The 24539-nt window shown below is 35.1% G+C and overlaps 1 protein-coding gene across 9 annotated transcripts; it reads right to left on the bottom strand.

The window, feature by feature from the left end:
- LOC114423798 lies at window positions 1-24539 on the bottom strand. Of its 9 annotated transcripts, none has more exons than XM_028390687.1 (27): window positions 24390-24539; window positions 23666-23812; window positions 23346-23469; window positions 23182-23244; window positions 22255-22316; window positions 20772-20873; window positions 20518-20683; window positions 19695-19793; window positions 18645-18794; window positions 16817-16856; window positions 16580-16637; window positions 16299-16381; window positions 13064-13162; window positions 12834-12949; window positions 12630-12748; window positions 11203-11273; window positions 10692-10797; window positions 9807-9946; window positions 9511-9669; window positions 5714-5817; window positions 5377-5552; window positions 3225-3414; window positions 2591-2690; window positions 1957-2125; window positions 832-914; window positions 661-737; window positions 1-558 (listed from the first exon to the last, which is right to left on the bottom strand). In XM_028390687.1, the coding sequence occupies exons 6-27, from the start codon at window positions 20812-20814 to the stop codon at window positions 387-389; spliced, it is 2520 nt and encodes an 839-aa protein (XP_028246488.1). In that variant the 5' UTR covers window positions 20815-20873; window positions 22255-22316; window positions 23182-23244; window positions 23346-23469; window positions 23666-23812; window positions 24390-24539; the 3' UTR covers window positions 1-386. The 9 variants fall into 9 exon arrangements, with proteins under 9 accessions (XP_028246488.1, XP_028246482.1, XP_028246485.1 ...); XM_028390681.1 differs by lacking the exon at window positions 22255-22316 and adding an exon at window positions 24190-24240 and having other exon boundaries at window positions 24390-24523; XM_028390684.1 differs by lacking the exon at window positions 22255-22316 and adding an exon at window positions 24190-24240 and having other exon boundaries at window positions 24396-24523.

Here is a 24539-nt window from a genome sequence, read left to right as displayed (position 1 = left end):
TTGTCGCATTAAAAAATTATGTATAAACTAAATTTGCCGGCACACTATCCATCCATAACCAACAAAACCTTAAAATCCTACAAAATTATGTACTTCTATCATAAAAATGATTGTAAATCCTTACAACCAAACTTAAACTTTCCAACATTATGTACGTCTATCATAAGAAAAAGTTGACGCATTAAAAAACCATGTATAAACTAAATTTGCTGGGGCACTATCCATAACCAACACAACCTTAAAATCCTAAAAAATTATATACGTCTTACGTCCATCTCTATCATAAAAATGATTGTAAATCCTTACCACCAAACTTGAACTTTCCAACATTGAAAACCCTTGAATAATCCTTACTTTAATTAAAATTCATTATGGTAGCTTCAAGCTCAATTAATCTTGGGTTTTGGTCGCCTTGGCCTCAATACCATAAAAAGGCACCCTAGAACAATCAAAAAAGCTGGAATTGTTGTCATATCAAACACCATATGTATTTTTCTCTCTCTTGTGCAGTTAATTGGATGGAGAAGGGCAAGAGTCACATTAACTTGATCAACAAACCTGCAAGAAAGATTGTGTCAGAGAAAAACCAACCGAGTCTCATTATTCTGTTTTATAATTGTTATTTTTAGTAAAAATGCTTATGGCAGAATAGTGGCCAACCTCTTGGATGCATCCTCCAAGTTGTTTAGTAGCCTCAATGCATCACCATAGTGCAATTCTCCAGTGACAGTTGATACCTGAAAATGACATTCACAACACATTAATGGAATTAACTGTTAAAGAAAAAGATTGTAAATTTAATAGAAGCTACTAATAATAACTAGCACCCACCCTTTTCCAAAGGCTAACAACATAATTGTACTTGTTAACAAGCTCGTGCTCCTGGGACTGGAAGATCCTGAATGTTTTTTCAGCTTTATTTTGTTAAGAATTCATAAACAGATAACCCATCTTGTGTTTCAAGGAAAACAAATGCCCTACAACACTCCTGAAAAGCAAATGGCAGGTTTGGGTTCACATTGTTTAATTCAAAATATCTGCTTCAATATATTTTTTCTCGCTCAAGGCAAATGCAATGGACAAGGAAATCTAAGCACATGGCACATTCACTATATGAAATACTCATTTAATTCTTCAAGATACTTGAAATATGTTCCCCTCCCCATGTTTTGCATATTAAGCATTGACAAGTGCTCTCCCAGTACCAGTCCACATGTCAGAGTGCCACCATTTGCAATTTTGTCACACATTGTGATAATATTGAGCAGTGAGCAACCACAAACATTACTTGCTAACAAATCAATCAATCTAAAAGATTCAGCTATCACACCAAGGAAAATGCTACTCAACTAGAATTAGTTTGCATGCTTATTATTAGAGTAGACTTACTCTAACGGTTAAGAGTTTTTTCTTTGTACAGCTGTAGTTATATCTTACTGTTTTGTGCCAGATGTAAGCTCAACTAACCATTGGTTAGTTGACAGATAATCAGTGTTAGAGAGCTAGTATAAATAGGCTATTGTAACTGTTGATCAGTGGGTTGAAGACATTTTACAACTTCACTACATATTCAGTTCCCAAAATTCTCTCTCTAAAATCTTACGAGTGTTAGCTTGAAGGGGAGAGTTAGAATGATGTGCAGTTCATGTATCACACATAGAAGGAGTTCATGCTTCACATGTTAAATGCATTTAGCTTTCATAAGAATTAGTATTTGAGAAGTAAACTCATTTACTCTTTGCCTAGGAGATAGTACCCACTTTACTTTCTCTCATGCAATATCTCATTTTTGTCTTAATTTTTAGATTCAGATGTTGATAAAGGAATAACTCTTTAGAGAGGAAAAATAAGAGATTACAGAAATAGAGGATAAGGAACATTCCAATAATGAACTCATTTTGAAACACAGTAATTTCTCTATCATTAAATGGTTGCAATGCTACACAACAAGGATACTAGTTCGTTCCATTAGCAGAAGATGAATGGCAGAGTTAACCAGTTGAATTGATTCTTCAAGGGTAGTGATGACATAACTTCGAGCAATTGAATCAGACTGGAATTGTGAAATGTGCCATCCTTGTGATGTAATGGAGAAAGGGTTGCACCCTACTGACCATAACCAGTCCTGCCATGTTCAGAGATAAATACATGGTTCAACTACACTTGATAATGAAGTTACTTTTAGCATATAGACATTGACTGTTCTAGGAACCTGGGACACACAGTATGCAAAGTGCAAACAATGCTAATCTCTAATTGAATATGTACATTGTTGATAAAGGCATTAAGCATGTGACCAGAACAAATTGAAAAAATGGTTTAGCTTCCTGCAGATCCATTTGCCATACATATGCCAGTTTTTCATTTTATTTTGGGGGATGAGGGAGAGTTGCAAGGTCGGGGTAAGGTAAAAATTAACTGAATTTTTGCATTTTAAGGGCATAGGTATACCCAAAGCAGAGCCACATACGCCCATACAACATACAGTCAATGCACAAGAACTGAACCTCAACAAACAAAAGGTATCTGGATTGAATTAGACCTAAAACACTATACATATTGGACTCCAATTATTGGACATAAAATGTACCTCAACTGCAGTCTCGTGGGCCTGTCCATAAACAAGATGAAGGGGAAGCAAACCAGCAAGATGCTCAGCAGTAGAAGCGACTGCAGCTTTTATAGGCTGCCTTTATTTATTATCCAGATAAAGGATGAAATCATGAAAGAACTGATGAGTGGATTTTTGTAAAATAAATAAAGGTATTATCAATTGTTCAATATAAAATAAATTTTTAATTATTGATGAACAACTTCAGCATAATTATTTCTTAAAGGCATAAATATGTTTTTTATTCCTAAAATATAGTAAAATTTTACTATTGGTCCCTAAAAAATTTCGCTTGACTTTTGGTTACTATAAAATTCTTTTTGGTTTTGGTCCTTGTTATATAAAATCAAAAAGAAAAAAAAACAGGAATTTTACAGGGGCAAAAAGTAAAGCAAAACACGACTATACTTCAGGGACCACAAGAACATATTTAAGCCTTTCTTAAATAATATTGTAGCACAATATGACACAAGACAACATAAATTCATATACAAGTTCACCTCTTCCTCAACAAATTTCCCCAAAAGAATTTAATATAAAAAAAAAAACCTGCTTTGCAAGATAGATGAACAAGTCATTTTAAAAAGTTGGAAGGTAGGTTTCTGAATCTTACCTCAAGTTCAGCAGAAGTGAATGCCCATTACAATGTAGATGGCTTTCCCAGGAAGAGGGCTCTGACTGTACGACAATAATCATGTCAGACAGTGCTTTTGCCTGAAAATATTTGTCTAGTAATAGTGGTTCACTGTAAATGAACCAAAAGACTGGAACCTCTAGCACAGACCTGGAATGCACATGGCTTCCTGCACCATTCATAAATATATTATTATATTTTTCAATTCCCAGAATATCAAGAATTAAAGGATATTTTTTAAGAATTATTTCAAAATGCAAGTGAAAAGAAAAGAACTCGTGTCATCAAACTATGTCCAACAACAATAGTCAATCTGTTAGGCATGACTGCATGAGAATGAAGTTTCCAGACAACTACAATTTTAGTACAGACAAAGGAAAAAAGGGGGCGAATTAGTTTGTAACAGGGGAAGCTTAGGGAAAGCTAGCGTGTTAGTAGTATTTTTGTATGTGTGGAGTTTTCTAGTATAAATAGGCCTCTATAGGGAAAAGGGAAGGCATTGGTGATATTTGTCAACTGAGCCTTGGCTCTTTGAGGAAAGGGAAACCCTTGGAGGAGAATTGTCTCTCCTATTCTCTGTATTTTCCTTACCAATCAATAAAACTCTTTCTATTCTTCTCGTTATCTCTCGGTTCTTAACACAACCCCTACATGCTATAGATGTGGAAAGTCCTTGTTAGTCCATATTTGAAACTATTAACATTCCTATGGTTTCTAGGGAAGTCTTGGGAAGCCGAATAGACATAGAAAAGCTGAATAGTCTTAGTGGCTTATCATTATTCTAGGAGGTTATATTTTATATTTATTTATTGCTCTGCTAAATGTAATCTCTCTATAAATTATTATATATAGGGAAGCCGTTGAGTGCTTCGTAATCCACACAATTTCATCAAAATATTCTAATATTCAACAGTCCCTAATATTTCACACATGTTATGCATGTTATTATGCACCAGATACTATAAACCAAACACAATATATATTCAATAGTAGAAGCACAAACCCACAACTCCCAATTCATTATAAATATAGTCTGCATCACACACTTTTGGTCGCCTATTCTGCTGCCATCTTTTTCAGCGTGTTTCCGGCCACCACCTTCAGCTTGCCACTTATTTTCCAGTTGCCTATTTTGTCACTGTCCTTTTCCGGCATGTTTCTCAGTGGCTTCTTTCACTTTGCTGTCACTTTATGATGGTTTTGTCTCTTCAGTTTGAATAATTTGGTCTCCACACTTCGTTTGAAGCTTCCAAATCTTGGTTTTAAGAAGATCGGAACTTGCTTTGAATTTACTTAAGCTAATGGGTGTTCCAGCTCTCTCTTCCTAGCAATACTCCCCGATTTCACCAAGATCCCTGAATTCTCTTCACAATATTGGTTTCAAACTTCCAAATGTGGTTCTTAAGGTCGGAACTTGCTTGCCATAAATTTCTTAGGCTGATGGTTATTCCAGCTCTTTGGCAATGTTACCTTTCTAGCAATATTTCCTGACTTCGCCAACATCCCTCAGTCATCTTTCAAACATTGTTTTTTGGTGGAACTCAATTTTATGTTTTTATTTATTAGCTGGGAATAAATTTAGCTTTAGCTTGAGGAGTGTTGAGAATCAGGAATTTAATGTATAATGATGTGATAGGATATGATATCTGATTTAGAGGAAACTGAATATCCTCTAATTATGTGTAATCAATACTACATGTCTATATAAACAAGCATCTACTGTGTACTTTGACACAGGGTTTCAGTCTATTATCCCTCTATATTGACTCTCATTTTACAGCTACATTCATCCCAAATAAGGTATGCCATACTTGCTTTTCAGCAACAAGCATCTTCTAGGCTGTTTGCAAAGGTCATTCTAAACTCATCTCTAATTCTCTGACTTAAGTATTTATTTAATTGAATGAAGATTAAAAAATAAAATTCCAACAAATTTGCTTGGAATAAAAATGTGGGATGAATGAAAACAGAATGAGCAGCATATGCACAAATCAATGGACAAAATACATTTTCTTTTCATTTCCACCTTTTCTTTTTTCGATTTCAAGAGGATTGCCCAACCTATGCTTGTTTTTCCATGTACATACAAATGACCATCTAAAACATGAGGATTTAAGGATATAAGAAAGACCTTTAAGAGAACCATGCTTATTCAGCCTTTGCAATTGAAACTGTAGAATAGAAGAATCAAGATATGTACGAACTGTCTTTCGGTAGGTTCCATTGACAAGCAGTAAAGGCACAGCAGCTGCTCGTCGTGCAACTGCAAAGGCCATTGCTAAGGCAGGATCCTCCGACAAAGGCAACCTAAAACCATAGCTATGTAAGTAGAAAACTAGGGAGAATGCACAGTTTTAAAGGAACATGATAAATCAATCACAGCATTGTATTCTAATCAATCACCAACGAAATGCCTAATTATAGGTTGGCTAATGAAAGAGTAGAATTAAAAATTCATGACTGCATACACGTGCGGACTGAACATTGGTTTCTGAGAAGGAACCATCAATGAGGAAAACCCATCCATTATAGCCTTCATATCCACAGGAAGCTGTTTAATGTGCCCAACTTTCTGCAAAAATTTATAAGGGCAACATCAGTATTCCACTGTTACTATAAGAGTACATGTTTAAACTCTTTGTAATAAAGGTCCACTGTCTAACAGTAGACCTGCAGTAGGCTAGTTTTATCTCCAATAACTAACTTGAATCCCAAGTTAGTTATTGAGTCTAGTCAGTGCTGAGTCAGCATTTAGTTGCTTCTCTAGCACTCTTATGTTAGTCTATAAATACCTGTAAAATCCTCTCCTCACTTCAGAAAATTAATACAATCAAAGTTAGTTTTTCTGTCTCTGTTTTTGGTTGAATTTCAGATTCTATGGTATTCAGAGCTTGAGAATCTTCTTCAATGGCTTCCGGTCCGTTTCTACCTACACCGTTCACCACGGTTCCGCCAAACGGCATTGATTCTTCTCCTTCTGCTCCAGCTACGCCAATGAACTCATCTTTTCCAGCGCATTTTCCATATCTCATTTCGGAGAAGCTCTTCGAATCAAATTTTCTTGTTTGGTAGCAACAGGTCGATCCTGTTCTCACAGCGCATCGTCTTCATAGATTTTTGGTGCTTCCTGAGATTCTGATGCAGTTTCTTTCCGTTGAAGATCACGCTGCAGGAATCGAGAATCCTCTTTATCACGCCTGGGAGCTTCAGGATCAGCTAGATCAGCTTTTTCTGACCTAGTTGCAGTCATTTCTCTCTGCTTCATTCTTACCGAGAGTTATCAGATCCAAACACTCTTTTCAAATTTGGGAGAAATCCACATGTATTTTCATTCTCAGACAAAAGCTAGGTCTCATCAATTGCGTACAGAACTTCTCAACTCTAAAAGAAGATCATCCAGTTTCTGAATTCCTTCTTTGGATAAAAACAATTGTTGATTCCCTTCGCTCCATTGGAGATCCTATTTCGGAGCACAAGCAATTGGATGTTATACTCGAAGGTCTTCCAAACTAGTATGAGTCGCTGGTCTTGCTGATGACTACTAAGCCTGATTTATTCTCCTTCTCTGAAATCGAAGTAGGAGTCAGATGTGGGATCCTCTACTCATCAAGTGTGAGAGAAAATTAGCGAGATGGAAACAAAGACACATTTCTTTTGGGGGGAGAGTGACACTCATAAAATTTGTCTTATCATCCATTCCTATATTTTTCTTTTCTTTTTTCAGGGTTCCTAAAAAGGTGATGGACAAGTTGGTTCGTGTTCAGAGAAGATTCTTATGGGGAAGAGCTGCGGATCATAACAAGATAGCTTGGGTCAAATGGGACACTGTGTGTCTTCCAAAGGAAGAAGGGGGGTTGGGGATCAAAGATATAAACACTTTCAATCTCGCACTGCTTGCAAAATGGAAGTGGAGCTTATTTCAGCAGCAAGGAGATTTATGGGCCAGGGTATTGGAGTCCAAATATGGTGGGTGGAGGAGTTTGGACGAGGTAACTTCAACCACTAATGAATCCATTTGGTGGAGGGATTTAAAAAGGGTCTTCCAGCATCCGGATTACGGGGAGGCATTATCGAGGAGCATAGTGTGGAGGGTAGGTTGTGGGGACAATATTAAGTTTTGGGAGGATCAATGGATTGGGGAAGACAGATCATTAGCAGTAAAGTATCCTCGGTTGTACCTCATTTCTAGTCAGCAAAATCACACCATTCAGCAGATGGGGGCATGTAAGGACACAGGGTGGGAATGGGAGCTCAGTTGGAGGAGACTGTTGTTTGATAATGAGATAGACATGGCCGTTGCTTTTTTAAACGATGTGGAGAGTAAGCAAATTCAGCTACACAGAAAAGATGAGTGGGTATGGACGGCAGATCCGAGTGGGCATTATTCAGCAAGAAGTGCTTATATCATAATGAGGGAGTCTATAGCAGAAGGGGCAGAGTTTTCAGCTTTTGAAGAACTATGGAAGCTAAAGGTTCCAAATAAAGTATTAGCATTCGCCTGGAGGTTACTCAGAGATCGTTTACCTACAAGGGCAAATCTGCATAGACGACAAGTAGAAATAAATGATAGGAAATGCCTGTTCTGTGGTAATGTGGAGGAGAGTGCAAGTCATTTGTTTTTTCATTGCAGCAAAATCAGTCCGTTATGGTGGGAATCCATGTCTTGGGTGAATAGCGTGGGTCCTCTCCCGCAAAGCCCAAAACATCATTTCCTGCAACACATATTCGGAGTGGTTGAGGCTGTCAAGGTCAACAGGTGGAAGTGTTGGTGGATAGCTCTAACATGGTCTATATGGCAGCATCGGAATAAGATTCTTTTTTCCAACGTCACATTAAATGCTAACAAGATCATGGATGATGCAGTCTTTCTACTTTGGACTTGGCTTCGTAACTTAGAGAAGGACTTTGGGACAGGCTATAACCACTGGTCGAGCAATCTTCGATTAGGTTTCATGTGCTAGAGGAGGATTTCACATTACAGTATTGTGTATTCCTTATGTAATTCTGATTTCAGGCTTCGGTTCCTATCTAGACTACATCAAGTCTGATTTGGAACCTAATGCTTGTCATCATTTATTGTAATGCTTAGTACCACTGGTACTCATTTAATACAAATTATTACTTTTGCTGAGCAAAAAAAAGGTGGGCCTAATCAAGGCCCATCCATTACTTATTAGTTAGAGTATATATTAGTTTACTTAGTGTATTTTTAGAGGAGTTAGATAGAAAACTTTTATTACAAGTTTTAGATCAAACTCTTTTCTCTGTTTTTCTCTCACTTGTTCTACATATTTCTTCATCTCTTTTCTTCCCATTTCTTTTTCAATTTTTGTTGTTCTTCCATTGGTGATGGCTATGAAAGGCTAAACAACTAATCAATCCAAGGATCCAGTTCAAGAAATGACGAATTTGAGTTCTGGTTAACAATTTTGAATTCTGTTATGAATGTTCCATCCTCTTCTCCAATTCTATTTTCGTATTCATGATTATGAATGTGTTTAGGATTGGAAATGAATTAGGTAATTGATTAATTTCCTAATTTGAATCTTAATTACAGATTAATTGGATGATACTTCAATCTGATTTGTTATCTCAATTTAATTAGGGATTAGTTCAATTGAATTACCTCTAATTAGATTGACTAGACCTTCATAGTAGGATCATCATCTTTAGAAAATTGTGATAATTCGAATTGCTTGAATTTGGTGAATTGGATTGATGCTCCTTAAATTTGTTTCATAATCCTATTAATCTTGTGATTCTGTTTCTGAATTTTAATTGTCTGCAAACTGCTCAATGAAATCCCTTGCTCTGAATTATAAGTGGATTGAAGTTGGAACCTAATTGGATTGTGCCTCTGAGTCGACCTAGGTTATTCCTATACTGCAGAATTGTGGGAATCCTAATTTGTTTTGAGACGATTCGACATCATCATCACCAAACCCTGAGTTTGTGGGGGAGTATAAGAGTATATGTTTAAACTCTTTGTAACAAAGGCCCACTGTCTAACAGTAGGCCTGCATAGGCTAGTTTTATCTCTAATAACTAACTTGTGTCCCAAGTTAGTTATTGAGTCTAGTCAGTGCTGAGTCAGCATCTAGTTGCTTCTCTAGCTCTCTTCTGTTAGTCTATAAATACCTGTAAGATCCTCTCCTCAATTCAGAAAATTAATAAAATCAAAGTTAGTTTTTCTGTTTCTGTTTTATGTTGAATCTCAGATTCTTTTAGTTGGAAGCCTTTTCAAATGGTCGAACACACATCCTACCTCCTGGGTCATGAAAAACAACTGAAAGGATATCTTCTCGTAATAATGGAAGGCACCATCAACAACCGAAGGTGACACAATATGTCTCATCGATCCCCACAGTGTTGCACCTAGATGTGCAAGAAAAGAATCACGTGCAACTGTGTAATTTTGGAACTCCTGCACAGGGGCAAATCCATGAATGAAGCCAATACTGAGATCCAAGTCTAACCAGACTTTTGAAACTACAAAAAAAATAGTGGGCCTACATTTCATTATAGTAAAGCTACTAAATTAACAAAGATCAACTGGCTGACCTCATATGTGTCACTGAATAGATTCCAGCTCTCCATCCGTTTCAAAGCCTCTATGGCTTTTTTCTTATGACTTTCATCATACTCTTCACCTTCAAATGACTGTAGCTCGTTTCTCAAATCCCGCATCCTCTCATCGAGTTCTGAAATTATCATACGTTACAAGCTGTATGAGAGACTACAAAAACATTATGTGGATTTAAGCCTACTGAAATACTGAGCTGCGCAATCTACAAAAGGTTTGATAGTTAGGGGAAAAAAGAGAACTGTGTATGAAAAAATAACCTTCATGAGAACATCTCAGTAGCAAGGAAGTATAGATACTTCACATGATTACCATACTGGGTGTCACACATCATGTTAGATATTTCTTGAACATCTGTGATATACTCCTAAGCTCTATACTACACTTTTAACTATTACTTGTTGAATTATTATACTAATATAAATGGGATAGTGTATACAGTGGTTAATGAATCTTGTAAAACATTGATGTCCTCAAGATTAGTATTAGAAATCATTATCTAGAAATGCTTATATTTTAAACACGAGGTCATTATCTAGAAATCATTACTATACTATTATTTTGCATTTTTGTTTATATCTTAAATATATCTTTAGGATTTATGTGTTTATATTAGTTTAAAGAATATTAACTACAAATTATTTCCTAATCGTGTTGTGCCCTATAACTTTCAAAGTTTGTTGCATCCTAGTGTCAGTTCATATCCTGGGTTGTATTTGTCATTTGCTAGCTCATATGTCCAAAAAGCAAGATTTTATGAGAAATTTGAGGAAACAATTATTTTACTGAAATGAAAAAGGGAATTAATCAAATTTAAAGTTCAATTTAGAAAAATAAAGCCCAAAAGATACAAATGAGATTACCTTCACAAAGAGCAAGCTTGACTTTCCTTCCTTTGCAATGTTTAAAAGCAAAAAGCTCATATATATCAATCTCAGCTAAAAGAATATCAATGGCCTGATGTTCTTTCTGCAACATTTAAAGTAACAATGGACCCACTTTGAGATTCCAATAGAAAAATGAGTGGGGGAAGGAGAGACTTTTCTTAAACATGTTGGATGCCTACATTCCTCTCAACATCCTAATTAACATTCCAATAATATCAAAGTCTAACGACACTACATAAAATTTCCTGTAACCTTGAGATAAACCTAGCAAAGAATTGTTCCTTAATTCTATCACAACTTGTTTGTCATCCTCAATCATTTCAGTTGAAAGACAACTTTCCTTTTGTTTTCGGTATTGACAGTGTGTGAGGTAGGATTATAACAAGTATTTACAATTTGCTACAATACTTTGGAACCTTGTTCTTAGAAGAATCAAATGCAATATGGAATATGCAATCTATTGTTAGATCCAACATATGATACATACATCACCAAATACAGCAAATTTCTCCTGAATAGCATCTTGCAATCGGTCTTCAGCTTCTTCTTCTGAAATTTCTGCAATCAGCAAAGAAAAAGGATCAAAATAGCTATAAATATAACATGGCATCAAGAGTTAAGCCATGCACAGTGAACTGAACAAATAAGATCAAAGTTTCAACTTTACAAGACAATGTACTATATCAAAGAGGTTGCTTACATTTTTCCTTTTCTTCATCTCTATTCGAAAAAACCCAAGGCTTATAAACTATAAAGCTTAGGTACCCCTCATCTTATAAGCTGGTTTTAAAAGGATGAGTTAGGCCACAAATCTAATGTTAAGATGGTTTTAGAGCCTTTATTAAACAACCTACCATATTATCCACACATCAAGCCCAGCAGGGTTAGGAGTGAGCGGATGTATTAGGAAAAAACACTTAAGCTTTATAGGGATGAGTGTGAAACCACCTATCTATCTATGTAATAATTTTTTTTAGCTTCCCAAAGTATACGCCCCACCTAGAAGGTAAGACCAATATCTCAGAAATATGGTTAGGTGCTAAACCAGAAACACTTTCAACGGGTTTTTTTTTTTTACATGCACATGAATCTTGGGATTGAATCCTATACTAATTCCTCAAGGGATTTGAGCCTTTCTACTTGAACCAACAAATCTTGCTATTCTTCACAATTATATTAAAGGGTCTTGTCAACAAGTGTTTTAAGGGCACTGATTAAGGACTCAATAAGTAGAACTTTTTTATTGGAAATAGTGGCGGGTTATATTGGAAATTGTAAGAAACTGGTTCATATTATTTACATGCACCAGCTTGAGAGTGTATGTCAAAAAAGTAACCCTGCGTAGTAAATAGTAACTACAAGTTTCTGACAGCTGCATATTCGTACTGCACATTATATGATGCATTAAAACCTTTATCTTTTACAGATAAGAGAGATGTTGTAAAATGCTACCGCAAATCACTCACATTCACAGAAAGGGCTTTCCCTAAGGCTCCTCTCTGCAATTTTAATCAATTGGAATCCAATGAGTCATATGCTAAAGATGGTACTTGTAGCAGCTTGAGGTAAAGTGATTGGTACTGGACAAGTAGCTTCCAATTTTAGTAACAGTGTCTAACTTGTTTAGAGTGAAGCCTTATAAAATACGTAATTTTATAATTCCAGGAGAAATATTGTCATTGCCAGTGTTCATTTTAATTGAACTGCTGATGTTTTGTTTTTATTTTTAACAAGTGCTGCATCCTTATTTCTGGATCTCTTGGATTATACATATATGAGACTGCAATATTTGTGTGTGTATATATATATATATGAGTAGTTAGCTGCAAACCTTGGCACTTTAACTGTGAGTATCACAAGTATGATTTACAGCTGTATACATTACACGCACACAATCTAACACATCATTACTACCTGAAGCAGAACCAATCGTTTTTTCCACACTTGGTAAACTTGCTTCTGTACGCACACCTTCTCCACCAACAGCAGGTCCCCATGAAAAGGGACCTGCACTCAAATCAATAAATGCCCATCTGGTACAAAAGACTAATGAATGTAAACAGAAAGAGATGTGTATGCCTTAAAATTTAGCATTGTATGAAGCAAGAGAAATTGAACCTGTCCTTTCCTATCCATGTGTCTGTGAGACATTCTGCTTGAAAACCACTGAAGTCTCCAGATTTTAATACTTTTTCCAGATGGAGCTTCAGGTCTTGATCCTTCCCTTTTAGTAACTAAACATACACGAAAAAATTACAAAGTTTCAGGAAAAGATGTGGGGAAAAAAATTGTAACTAAACCTACTTTCTTTTATGTGGAGAGTGGAGACTTATCTGATGAGTATATACCTGTAAAGCTTTGGCCTCAATGATCTCAGCTGTGTCTCTCCCTTCATACAACCTCCCAAAATTATCTAGTGAATCAAGCCACATATTATACCATTCCATCTGCATTTTACCAAAACAGCAAACTTTTCGTAAAAACTTACACTGCCTACACCATAAAATCCAGAAAAAAGACCAGACCCTAAACATAAATGAGCACTGAGCAGGACAACTACGATGAAAATGCTGCTAGTTTCTCTTTGGCTTCTAGCAAGACTTGTACAAAATGAAAAGGCAAAGAAATAGGCAATTGTTAAACATGCCTCCCATAATTATTAAATATACCTCCTTTTCTTATTTTTTTTTGTTATTAAATTTACTTTTACAGTATAAAGTATTTTTGAAAGGCAATTAAAACTTGGATACAATGCAAGTACATATGGCAATTTTGTAGGATTTTAGCTTGCGGGTGAAATGGATATTAAAAGCTGAGAAGTAGAAAAATCACGACTATGATTCATGATTGGTGGGCGAGGCATCATGTGCTGGGTGGGTATATAATTGACCTTGTTTTAGCCAGTGTTAGCAGGGGTGAATTACTGTAAGGAACTAAAGGAAAAGGGTTGTACATTTTCTCTTGTTGTACTATCCTTACTTTGGAAACCTAAATCCGCATAACTTGAGCTGAATTTAGGATCATCTTAATAAAATATATTCTCATGTTTTTGAAACCTATTTCTATTTTCAATCTAAATAGTTAATAGTCTTTGTTCCATTTAGAATTTAGAGTGAGCTCTAAGAAAGGTGTAAGGGGAAAGTAGGGTGGGTATACAGACCCAGATTGACGGACTGATCCGTTAAGCCCACAAACCTTGTGGATAATGGGCCTCTTTTTTTAAAGGGTGTGTAGTTGCATTGAGTTTTCGAGTCCAGCACGCAAAACCCACGAACCTAGTAGGCTTTATTCGCAGACTACCCATATAACCCGCCTAACTAGTATTGTTAACATATTTTGACATTTTTAGTATTGAGACTATTATAAATGTTGCTATATTTTAGTGTGATAGATTTTAGCTTAAAAAACGAAGGGAAAAAATATTGGGTTTTATGGGTAGTCCGCGAGTCCGAAGAAACAATGATCAAGACTATCATAGTGTGAAGACAGTGATAGAGCATAGATTAAGAGAAGAAAGAAGGATTGCAAATAATCCATTTGGTTTTATGCCAGGAATGTCTACAACAAAAGCCATTTATCTTTACGGAAGATGATTGAAATGTACAAAAGGAAAGAGACTTACATATGGTTGCTATTGACTAGGAAAAAGTTTATGACTGTGTACCAAGAGAAGTGTTATGGAAGACTATGGAGAAAAAAGGTGTGCACATGGCTTATATCCGAGTTATACAAGACATGTATGAAGGGGTAACTAGTAACTACTAGTATTAGAACTCCCAAGAGGTGAAACTTAGGACTTTCCTATTGGAATAGGATTACATCAAGGCTCAGCTTTAAGTCCTTGTTTAATCTAGTCTTGCACCTGCTTATCAAGGACGTACAAAAGATTATCCCTAATTCCATGCCTTTTGCGGATGATATAGTCTTGATAGAGGAATCAAGGGAAGCAGTTCACATGAAGGTTGAATTCTGGAGGCAGACTTTGCAAACAAAAAGTTCTCACACAAGTAGGAGAAAGACAAAGTATATGCATTGCAATTTTAGCAGGAGATAAGCCAATTTTGGCTCAAAAGTAAAATTGGGAGAAAATGTCATACTACAAGTTTCCAAGTTTAAATATTTGGGATCAATCATACAAGATAATGGAGAAAATTAATGAGGATGTCACACATAGGATACAAGCGGGATGGCTTAAATGGAAAAAGGCATCGCGGTTATTTGTATTGCAAAGTACCTACCAAACTCAAAGGCAAGTTTTATCGTACAACTATACATCTAGCTACACTATGTGGTAGTGAACGTTAGACTTTAAAGGGACAACATAATGAGAATATTGGTTGCAGAAGAAATCAGAATGTTAAAATGGATGTGTGGGCCTACAAGAAAGGATAGAATACAGTATGACTTTACACAAGAAAAGATTGGTGTAGCACTCATTGAGTAACAGATGATAGAAAACTAATTAAGGTAATTTGGGTATGTACAAAGAAGACCACAAGAGGCACTAGTTAGAGAGTAGATTGCATGATTTTTAGTCTGGTGAAAAGAAGAGGGAAACCAAAAAGGACATTGAAGGAAACCATATTGGGAGATCTCAGGCTAAACAATATTCCTGAAACTTTGGTTTTTAACCGTGCTGAATGGCATCATGTGATCCATGAGGCTTTGTTGTTGTTATTAAAATACAAATCCATGTGCTAAGAGGGTTTTTCCTTTCTTACAATTTTTAACTCTTTGAATGGACCCTTCCACCTTCATTCCCCTTATTTATCTAATGAGTTAATGGTGTTTCTAGTCTCTAAAATATTTTGATTTTTGTCCCCAACTTTCAAAACATTGGTTTTAGTTCCTATATTTTTTTTGGAAGACTCAGACTTTGGTCCTTGTATAGAGGGAAAAGGTGTAAACTTTAACAACTAAAGTTAAGGTATTTTAAAAAATACAGGGATGAAAACTTTTAGTTTTAAAAGTTGGGACCAAATTCAAAATTAGGTAATTTTTCAGGGACTACAAACACCATTAACCCTTATCTAATTAATCTCCTATAACTAACTGCTCTAAACATTTCTAGCTAAATTTCACTTTCCTTTTGTCCTAACTCCTAAAAGTAGTTCGCCAAACAAGAAATCAACTTTTGGAGTAGCTGCTAATAAAGAGGCCACTGATAAATAGTAGCCATGGAGAGGAAGGAGTAGAACAATCTTGGTCATAGGGGAAAAGCATCTTTGGCAACAAGGTGGGCCATCAAATGATCACTTGCAAATTCAAATAGGTAATGCAAAAGGAAATTCTGATGCAAGATGTAGGGAAAAGGAGTCCAATATAGTAGGTCTATTGGGAGGACTAATAGCCAATTTTGCATAAACTAGAGACCAATAAAGTAGGACTTCAGGAGGATTAATAGCTAGTTTTGTAGGTAAATGAAGTGCAAAATAAGTAGAAGTAGCAACTGATGCTAAAGGTGTACCAATTGGATTTGGTACAAGACTATCATTAGGCCATCCAATGATGAGAAAGATTTGAAGAGAACTTTAGCAAAATAAACATATATGCTTTCACCATACAAGGAAATGAAATACTTACAATATCAGTGTCCTCGGTCCTTGTCCACGAAAATTTCATCATTGGATGCTTTACATACAACGGTCGCTGAATCTTAGTAAGAGCTGTAGAACAATATTAAGTACTTTATGGAACTTCAAACATCAACTGTGGAAGTATATCAGAAGTAATAAACATTTGAAAATCATTGTTGTTATGGAAGAGGCAATTGTGGTGTTAATTTTCAAGATAGATGGTGGAACATCAGTTGGTTTTCTACATTCAAGATATTGTATAGTTAAACTTGTATATTTCTTCCATACCAAGAATATTTTCAGGAAAGCTTTCTGCCTGAAGAAGCTTCATTTGCAAACTCTTATTCTGCATGATATGGCAGCTGTTAGTGTTGGCACTGAAGGCATTGATAAAGCAGAGAGAAATATTTAGCAATTAGTTTTTGAAAGCAATTATTCCATAAACTCTGCAGAAGAATGCCAAGCACAGTATGATACATTTTAATAATAGTGTACATTTTTAGGAGAAAAGACAGTTTCATGTACCTCCTTTAGCAAGTTTATTTCGGGCTCAGATAAACCTCTCCTGAAATATTTTGCAAATGAATAAGAGAAGCAAGACACAGCATGGCCAAAACAGATCATTTTGATAGATACCCATCAGTTAAGATAGCAAATTATTTTGGTTGTCGTTTGCAAGAGATTTGGGGCATTTGGGCACTGGGAGGTGCAGACAATAAAAGTTCTGCAAGTTAGGCCTAGTTTTTAGGGCAGAAATCCCTTATTCTTTCTAATATTAGGTTTCTGACATATAATTTATATTTATAATATAAAACACATATGACTCAAAAACATGCATAAAATTGTCTCAGATAAGGAAGAAAAAGAAAAACTATTTTCTGGCACAATTAAAATTATAAAATATTCATACTTATTATTATGATATCCCAGACACTTTAACATAATTATTAATGGACTTTCACTCTCATTCTAATAAGAGAATAATAATCTGGAGGATCAGTAATCCTCATAAAAAGAGAACAAAACAACAAATAAAACTATTTCCTAATTTTGTTTGCATTATATAAACAGACACATGTAGCTTCACACAGTAGAGAAACTTCTTCCTTTTTCTTTCTATAGATAAAAGAAGAAAGTTTATTGAATAAGAAATAAAAAAGCAATAAACCAAGATCACAGGTTCAAACACATATCCCTGAGTATCTTACTCCAACAAAAGTAACTGGGGTCAGAATGAACAGCGCTCCACCCCCCCCCCCCCCAAATTTAAAATAAAAATAGAAGATCCAAAGAATTAAGAAAAACAAGTAAGCCAAGATCACAGGTTCAAATACATAAACACCATTTGTTTACATGTAACATTTGGGACAAAATAAGAAAAAATGTTTTGAATGAATGTGTGAAATAAAGAAATGGTTTTGGCTTAATTTGCTATTATAAAGTCCAAATCAAACTCAACTACTCGAATGAAAAGTAACTGGACAGATGTGAGACTAGCAATGCTCTATGGTAGGGAATGTGTATACTGGTATCATCATTGTAGAAGGTCAACAACTCAACATGCTTTGCAGTGAGATGTTACATAGATTCCAGTGAATCATATTTATTGATCACAAGAATGGTGTTTCCCCCAGTTCTTGACTTAGTGAATAGTGATTTCAATGAAAATTGTTGGCATTGCATTTTTTCTACCATCTTGATGTGCATTGCCGCAATGGACATGGTGAAGACCCTACTTGTTAGTCATCAAGGAACTCAACTTAGCTGAATGATCAATGAATTGAGCAATATGCTCCTTCAAAATTGAGTTATGTGGCCTGGCCAATTAATCCTGAATGTGTAGCAATATTTCCTAATTTTTGAGAGAGGACTCAACAGCACATACACGAGCATTGATGACACCATGCATTTGTAATGCCATTCTAGTTTGCATGCACTAACCATAATCTCCCAAAGCCGTTGAACAAAAGCACAAAATTGATGGAAACAAAAATATGTATAGTTTACATTAAATGAAATTGAGTATAGAAAATATAGTAAACATAAGAGCAAAAGCTCCCCATCTAAGCAATGCTATCCTATAAACCAAGCAATAACTACAAACAATAACCCAAAAATGTGAAGTCCCTCATGAGAAACATTCCCTTTAATCAGATCAAATTCATTTTCTCTCTCCATAACTAATTTCCCTCCCTCATACAGTAAAGACACAACTACTTTGGGACTTGGATTTAGGCCTACAAGAATATACTCAGACTCATCAGTTTGAACTGTGTACATATCCATGGTTATATAAGAGATGACATTCTTGGATTTTTTTTATAATAAATGACAACATTTTACAACTACTTACCGATACCCATATTTAGGTTTCCTCTCATCACGCTTGGGATTTAAAATAAAAATATTATATGCATTTTCAAGTTGAAGGTATTCAACCAGGCTAGACAAAAGACCATCTAACATGTCCACATCTACTTGCCAACCACCACCGTTATTGTTCCTGCAAAGAAGAATTTGGGAGAATAAGAGAAAGCAAGAAATTCAAAAGACAAAGCAAAAGAAGCCACTTTATGTTCCTAAGGTAGGATTTGGCTCAACTTCTTTGGAGCTTCAAAGCTACTTTGAAGTTAAAGTCAGAAGTTTATCTAATCTAACATATGTTGTTTCGGATTTGAACCCATAACCGGTCACCAAGGTGCAACTTTACCGTTGAACCCTTCAAGTTAAAAGTAAGAACCTTAAATTTAAAGTTATTTGGTAATTCTATACTTCTTTAAGATTGAAAGTTACTTTCAAGTTAAAATTTCTTAGGTGGTCTGTTCTTAGATCTTGAGATTTGAAATAAAGAAGAAAAAGGAGGTCTATATGGGTTTGCTCTTGAAACTGGCGTTTTAAAAGGATATTTTTTTCAAAGTTTTCTTGATTAAAAAAAGCTGCATTTTTAAAATTTATTTTTCTTAAAATTATGATTAGCCTCTCAAAGTAAATTGGGACAACCCCTGCCTAACCATGTAGAGTGGAAAAAACAGAACAATTAGAATGAAAACCCCTTTACAAGCTTTAAAGAATGAGTTAGTACTTAGTGGAGTGCTATCCAGTTTCATATGATTTGATCAACTAGCTCAGTTATTGGATTGCCTTTGGAGTACCAAGTTGTTTGATGCATAGTTACTACTTACTAGTACCGCAGGAGGCTAATATATGTGGTATGACCATTTGAGAAAAGGAATGCTGAAACTCACTCAAAAAGATAACAAATGATAAATTTGTTTTAGCTTCTATTAACTCTTCCTTTGATTATCAATACTTCTGTTAGGAAAGAGCACAGATGTTCAAAGAGAACTCATAATGGTTCAAATAATATGTAATCTAATTGAAGGAAAAATTTAATTTAATTTACCGGTTCCCAACTGGATCATCCTTGCGGCCAAACACATTTATGGCATGCTCAATTATGGAAGTAACCTTCTCTCCCATTTCAATAGCATGAACAGAAAAGCTGCACCAGAATGTCCACTGTCAGAGAAACAAAAGATAGTACAATTTTTTTCTCACAGAAAGGAAATTCCAAGAATAAATGGGGAAAAAATTTATATTAGATTTACATTGGAGCTGCCACATCATATGTCTCCAATCAAGAGGGCTCAAAGAAAATGATATAGAAGTGTTATTAACAGGGGTTGGAAAATACTTCAGAGCCAATATTCAATTTTTGTATGTTTAAGTTGATTCAGAAGAATTTCTCATGCTCCTTCTACACACTCCTCTTCATTCTCCAGATAGATTCTTTTATAAATAAAAATCAAATGCTAAATTAAGTGAAAGATAAAATCACAATCAAAATGGTTAGATGAGAAGGTTTAGTTTTAAACTGATGTTATCATGGCCAAGAGACAATGAATGAAGCCATTGAAGGCCTGCTAGTTCTCTTCTGAGAAAGAAGCTAGTATAAGCTTTGGGTTTCAAAATTCAGTCTAGCTAATTTTCACTTCCATCCTTACATTTGGCTCAAGGGTTTTATGATGTAAATACTCAAATTTGATGCCAAATCAGTCTGTATTTCTCCACAAACACCTTTATCTGTCAAAGATTGTGTTGAAACTTGAAACTGATATCCATTTCAGAAATGTAGTGGCAAGCAAGTCTTTAAATTCAAAGCCAGATGAAAAGAAAATGAAAGATTTACTGGTGTTTTTTGGGGAAGTTAGGATAGAAAGCATTACTTGTAATTTATGTGACTGACAACAGGAAGCTGGTGCCATCGCATTTTATCCATGTTGGTTTTGTAAAATGGAATTAGAACTTCTTCATGTCGAATCCGAGTGTGTTCAAAGACATGATCAATTTTTGTAAACCAACGCTCAATTTCTTCTAGAAGAAGCTTGAATTCTGAAAGACACGAAATGCACTTCAGAATCCGCAATACCAATAAAATGAAATAACCGTCGAAAAGATAAGTTAGTTTTCAACTATGTACCGTGGCTGCCCTTCCCTTCAAATCCTATAAATATAAAATTCATAGGAACTGGAAGGTGGATGGAATCAACTTCCTGAAGCTTTAGATAGTTAGCAATGTTACCTGAAATACAACAAAATTCTTCTAAGAAAACTATAGGTGCTACATTTTCAAAATAAACCGCACAAGCTTTAGCCAATCCTTGCTCTAAAGTAAAGTTACAGCCTGTTTAGTGGTCACATTATAATGGATACGTGAATAGGTTTTAATCATATCCAATGTTTTGGTGAACACTAGACACTAGATAACATCATTGTGTTATCATGTCCTATATTTGACGCGGACCAAATATTTATAGGATAGGATATAAATTATGTTCAAATGAAAAAAATAAGATTTCAATAAAATTACATATAATTTTTAAAAATGCAACTTTTAATTTAATTTTTACAAATTATAAAAAGATTACAATTTAACTAAATTATACAAAATTATTTTTAATTATGTATGACGTAATTTTTAAAGTTATAGAAAAAATTTATATAAGATTTTTAAATTTATAATTATTGTTCAAATAAGAAAAATATTTGAATAAGAAATAGTTAGTTTTTAATGGAGGTTCATTCTCTGTCCAATGGGGATCATTAATGATGACTCAGACAAAATATATCAGGGATTGTGCTGCAATTTATATTGGTCCCAATTTGGTTTCTTGGTGATCTAGAAATCACACAGTGGTCTCTAGATCAAGTACTGAGGCTGAGTACAGGAGCCTTGCAGCTGCTACAGCTGATATTTTGTGGATTCAAACTTTACTCTGAACTCGCAGTTCCTCATCTCACTCCTATGGTGCTTTGTGATAATTCCAGTGCTGTGCTAATGGCTCATAATCCAGTTCTTCATGCTGAAACTAAGCATATGGAGTTGGATCTCTTCTTTGCCAGAGAAAAAGTCCTGTCCAAGAAGCTGATTGTTCAACATATTCCTGGCTATGATTAGTGGGCTGATTTGCTCACTAAACATTTGTCATCTGCTAGATTTTCTTTTCTAAGATCCAAACTTAATGTTTCTGAGCTCCCTTTGGTTTCTCAGTCCCATTAAGTTTGCAGAGGGGGTGAGTGTATACTCTGTAAGTTAACTCTATCTGTTAGAATTAGAGATAATAGATAATTAGAGTTTGTTAGTCTCTCTGACTATAAGTATACGTTAGTGCTCAGAGATTCGATTGGCCAATTACATTTTCTGTTATGATATCAATAATATCAGTTTATCAACAAGCTGAGGCTATTGTATATATATAAACAAACAAGTACATGACAAGATAGGGTGCAGACTGCAGCCCCTTGTACAGCAGAGAAAGAGTGCAAAATAAGAAAGATAATAAAACATATACAAAAAACACATATTAATCTAACACTAGTAATGAAGCTGAGTTCCAAGCCATGACACAAGATATTTGTGAAATGCTTTGGTTGAAAACTATCTTAGAAGAGTTGAGAATTACATGGGATGGACTGATGAAGCTCTACTGTGATAATAAGTCAGCAATTAGCATAGCTCATAATCCTGTTCAGCATGATCAAATGAAACACATTGAAGTGGATGGGTGTTTTATCAAGGAAAACTTAATTGTGGTTTAATTTGTACTTTCACAAGGTCAACTTGTAGATATTTTTATCAAAGAATTGTGCAGTCCAGACTTTGAAAGAATTATATGCAAGCTAGGAATGAAAACATCTATTCTCCAACCTGAGGGGTAGTGTTGGAAATAGGAGCATTAATGATTATTGCTGTTCCACTACTTGTGTTCAGTTGAGTTCAATGTGTCTTAGGAAGTAGTGATATTTTAAATTGTTCTCTTGAAAATAATAGTAGCTATTTATCATCTTTGTAATCATTATTATTATAAATAGATCACTCTGCTTAGTGATATACTCAAGCAAGTTTAGAAAATAAATTCTTTGTTTCTCTCTCGTCACACATAGAAGCCTTGGCACAACAGTTGGGGTTGTTGCCATGTCATGGAATCAAATGATTGCGAACTATAGACCCACATAGTAGGTGCAAGCCTTCCCTGGGCCCAGCACATGGCAGGATGTTTTTACCGCAGCAGGCTTCTATAAGAATACAAAGTATACCACAAACAGTTTTTCACAAGTATGATATAATCTCCAATCGATGAGAAGGCGAACTCCACCTATTTAACCTCTGGTGTGAGTTTCTAATTAGAGGCCAATAAAACAACTAGCAGCCTGGAAGCTATGATTTTGACAATCCAAGTAAACTTTTACAGCAATAAAAATAGCATAAACTCATTTAGATCAAATAAATATTTATTAGATAGAAGAATATAGGATGGTACATAATGAAACAAAAATAGTTTAAAGAAACAAAGTTAATTTGTGAAGAATTTCAAAGAATGCATGTATACCTGCATTGGTATAATTAAATACGCTTAGTTTGCCATGGCTTGAAAACTTTAAATCATCAAAATCTGAAAAAAACAACAAATTAACTATTAAGAAAATCAAAATAAACCCTTACTGGAGAGTAAACAAAAGATGTTTTCATTCATTGAACAAGATGTAGACATACCATTGTGTATAACATCCTCACTCCAAAATCGACTCTTCTCTTTGAGGTTAAAAAGTGAGAATACAGATGATCTGCCAGTTTTGCGAGTTTCAATAGGAGATCCAAGTGAACTAACTGCTAATAACTGATAAAAATCACAACAAGCTTTGATGTAATGAATGTCTTTATTAACAGAAATAACAAACTTATCAAAGGGATGGCAAGAGTATATGAAAATAACAATAAGTTCGCAGAAACTTGCAATCTGGGATTATGGAATCAATTCAAAGAAAGTTTATAGTGAGAGGCCATCAGATTAGTAATAAAAAAAAGAATATTACCAGAAGAGTAGAGACAACGAGTTGGAGCTGCCACGGTAAACAATGACGTTTGACGCTGAATTTGCGAAAATCCATTTTCCTTAACCTCTCACAAACTAATACCATTTAAAACCACCTCTTCTTGGGTTGTTTCACTATTCTCTATAACTGCAGAAAACGAATACACAATTCATTATTATATAATCTTCAACAGAAAAATTAAACAATTTAGGGACAAGATTCAGTTCACCACAAAATGTCAAAAACCATTCAAAAATTCATACCCTACACCAGATTTCAGAAATTCAATTCACCTTCTACATAAAGCTTTTTTTAAAAAATAAAAAGGCAAATATTATTCAAAATTTGGCACACAACCTGTGTTTCAATTACCAAGCAGAGAGTACACCATACATATGCCAATAAGACCCCTGATACAAAGCCTCCCAAGAACAATTACAGACAGTATCTAAAATCCTTCAACCAGAGACACAAAAAGCCTTGTCACCATTGTTACAAAAACAAAAGACTCACACGAACCCCACCTTTTACTTAACATTCCTAGAGTCTGGTATGACACCCACTCCTACATAAAGCTTTTAACAGAGCAAAAAAACCAAAATTAGGAACCGCGGAACAACAACAACGAATACGACAACGGAAACAACAACAATCAGTAAAAATAAACAACAATCCTTCCAGATTTATCAACTCGATCTACTAATAAGCAAAACAAAGAGATCACCAGCACCGCGAAGTCGATCCTCTGCGAACTGCGACAAAATAGCCACCGCAAAACTCAAGCACGATCAGCGAACTCCATCTCCGAAGTATCCAGTTGCAAACTGCAAGACTACTCACAAGAACCCTATAGAACACCCCTTTATTTTTCTTT

The sequence above is a fragment of the Glycine soja genome, chromosome 8 (genome assembly GCF_004193775.1).
Source record: "Glycine soja cultivar W05 chromosome 8, ASM419377v2, whole genome shotgun sequence".
NCBI classification, from domain to species: domain Eukaryota; kingdom Viridiplantae; phylum Streptophyta; class Magnoliopsida; order Fabales; family Fabaceae; genus Glycine; species Glycine soja.
The sequence above is the reverse complement of the archived record's forward strand: the minus strand, read 5'-3'. Positions and strand labels throughout refer to the sequence as shown.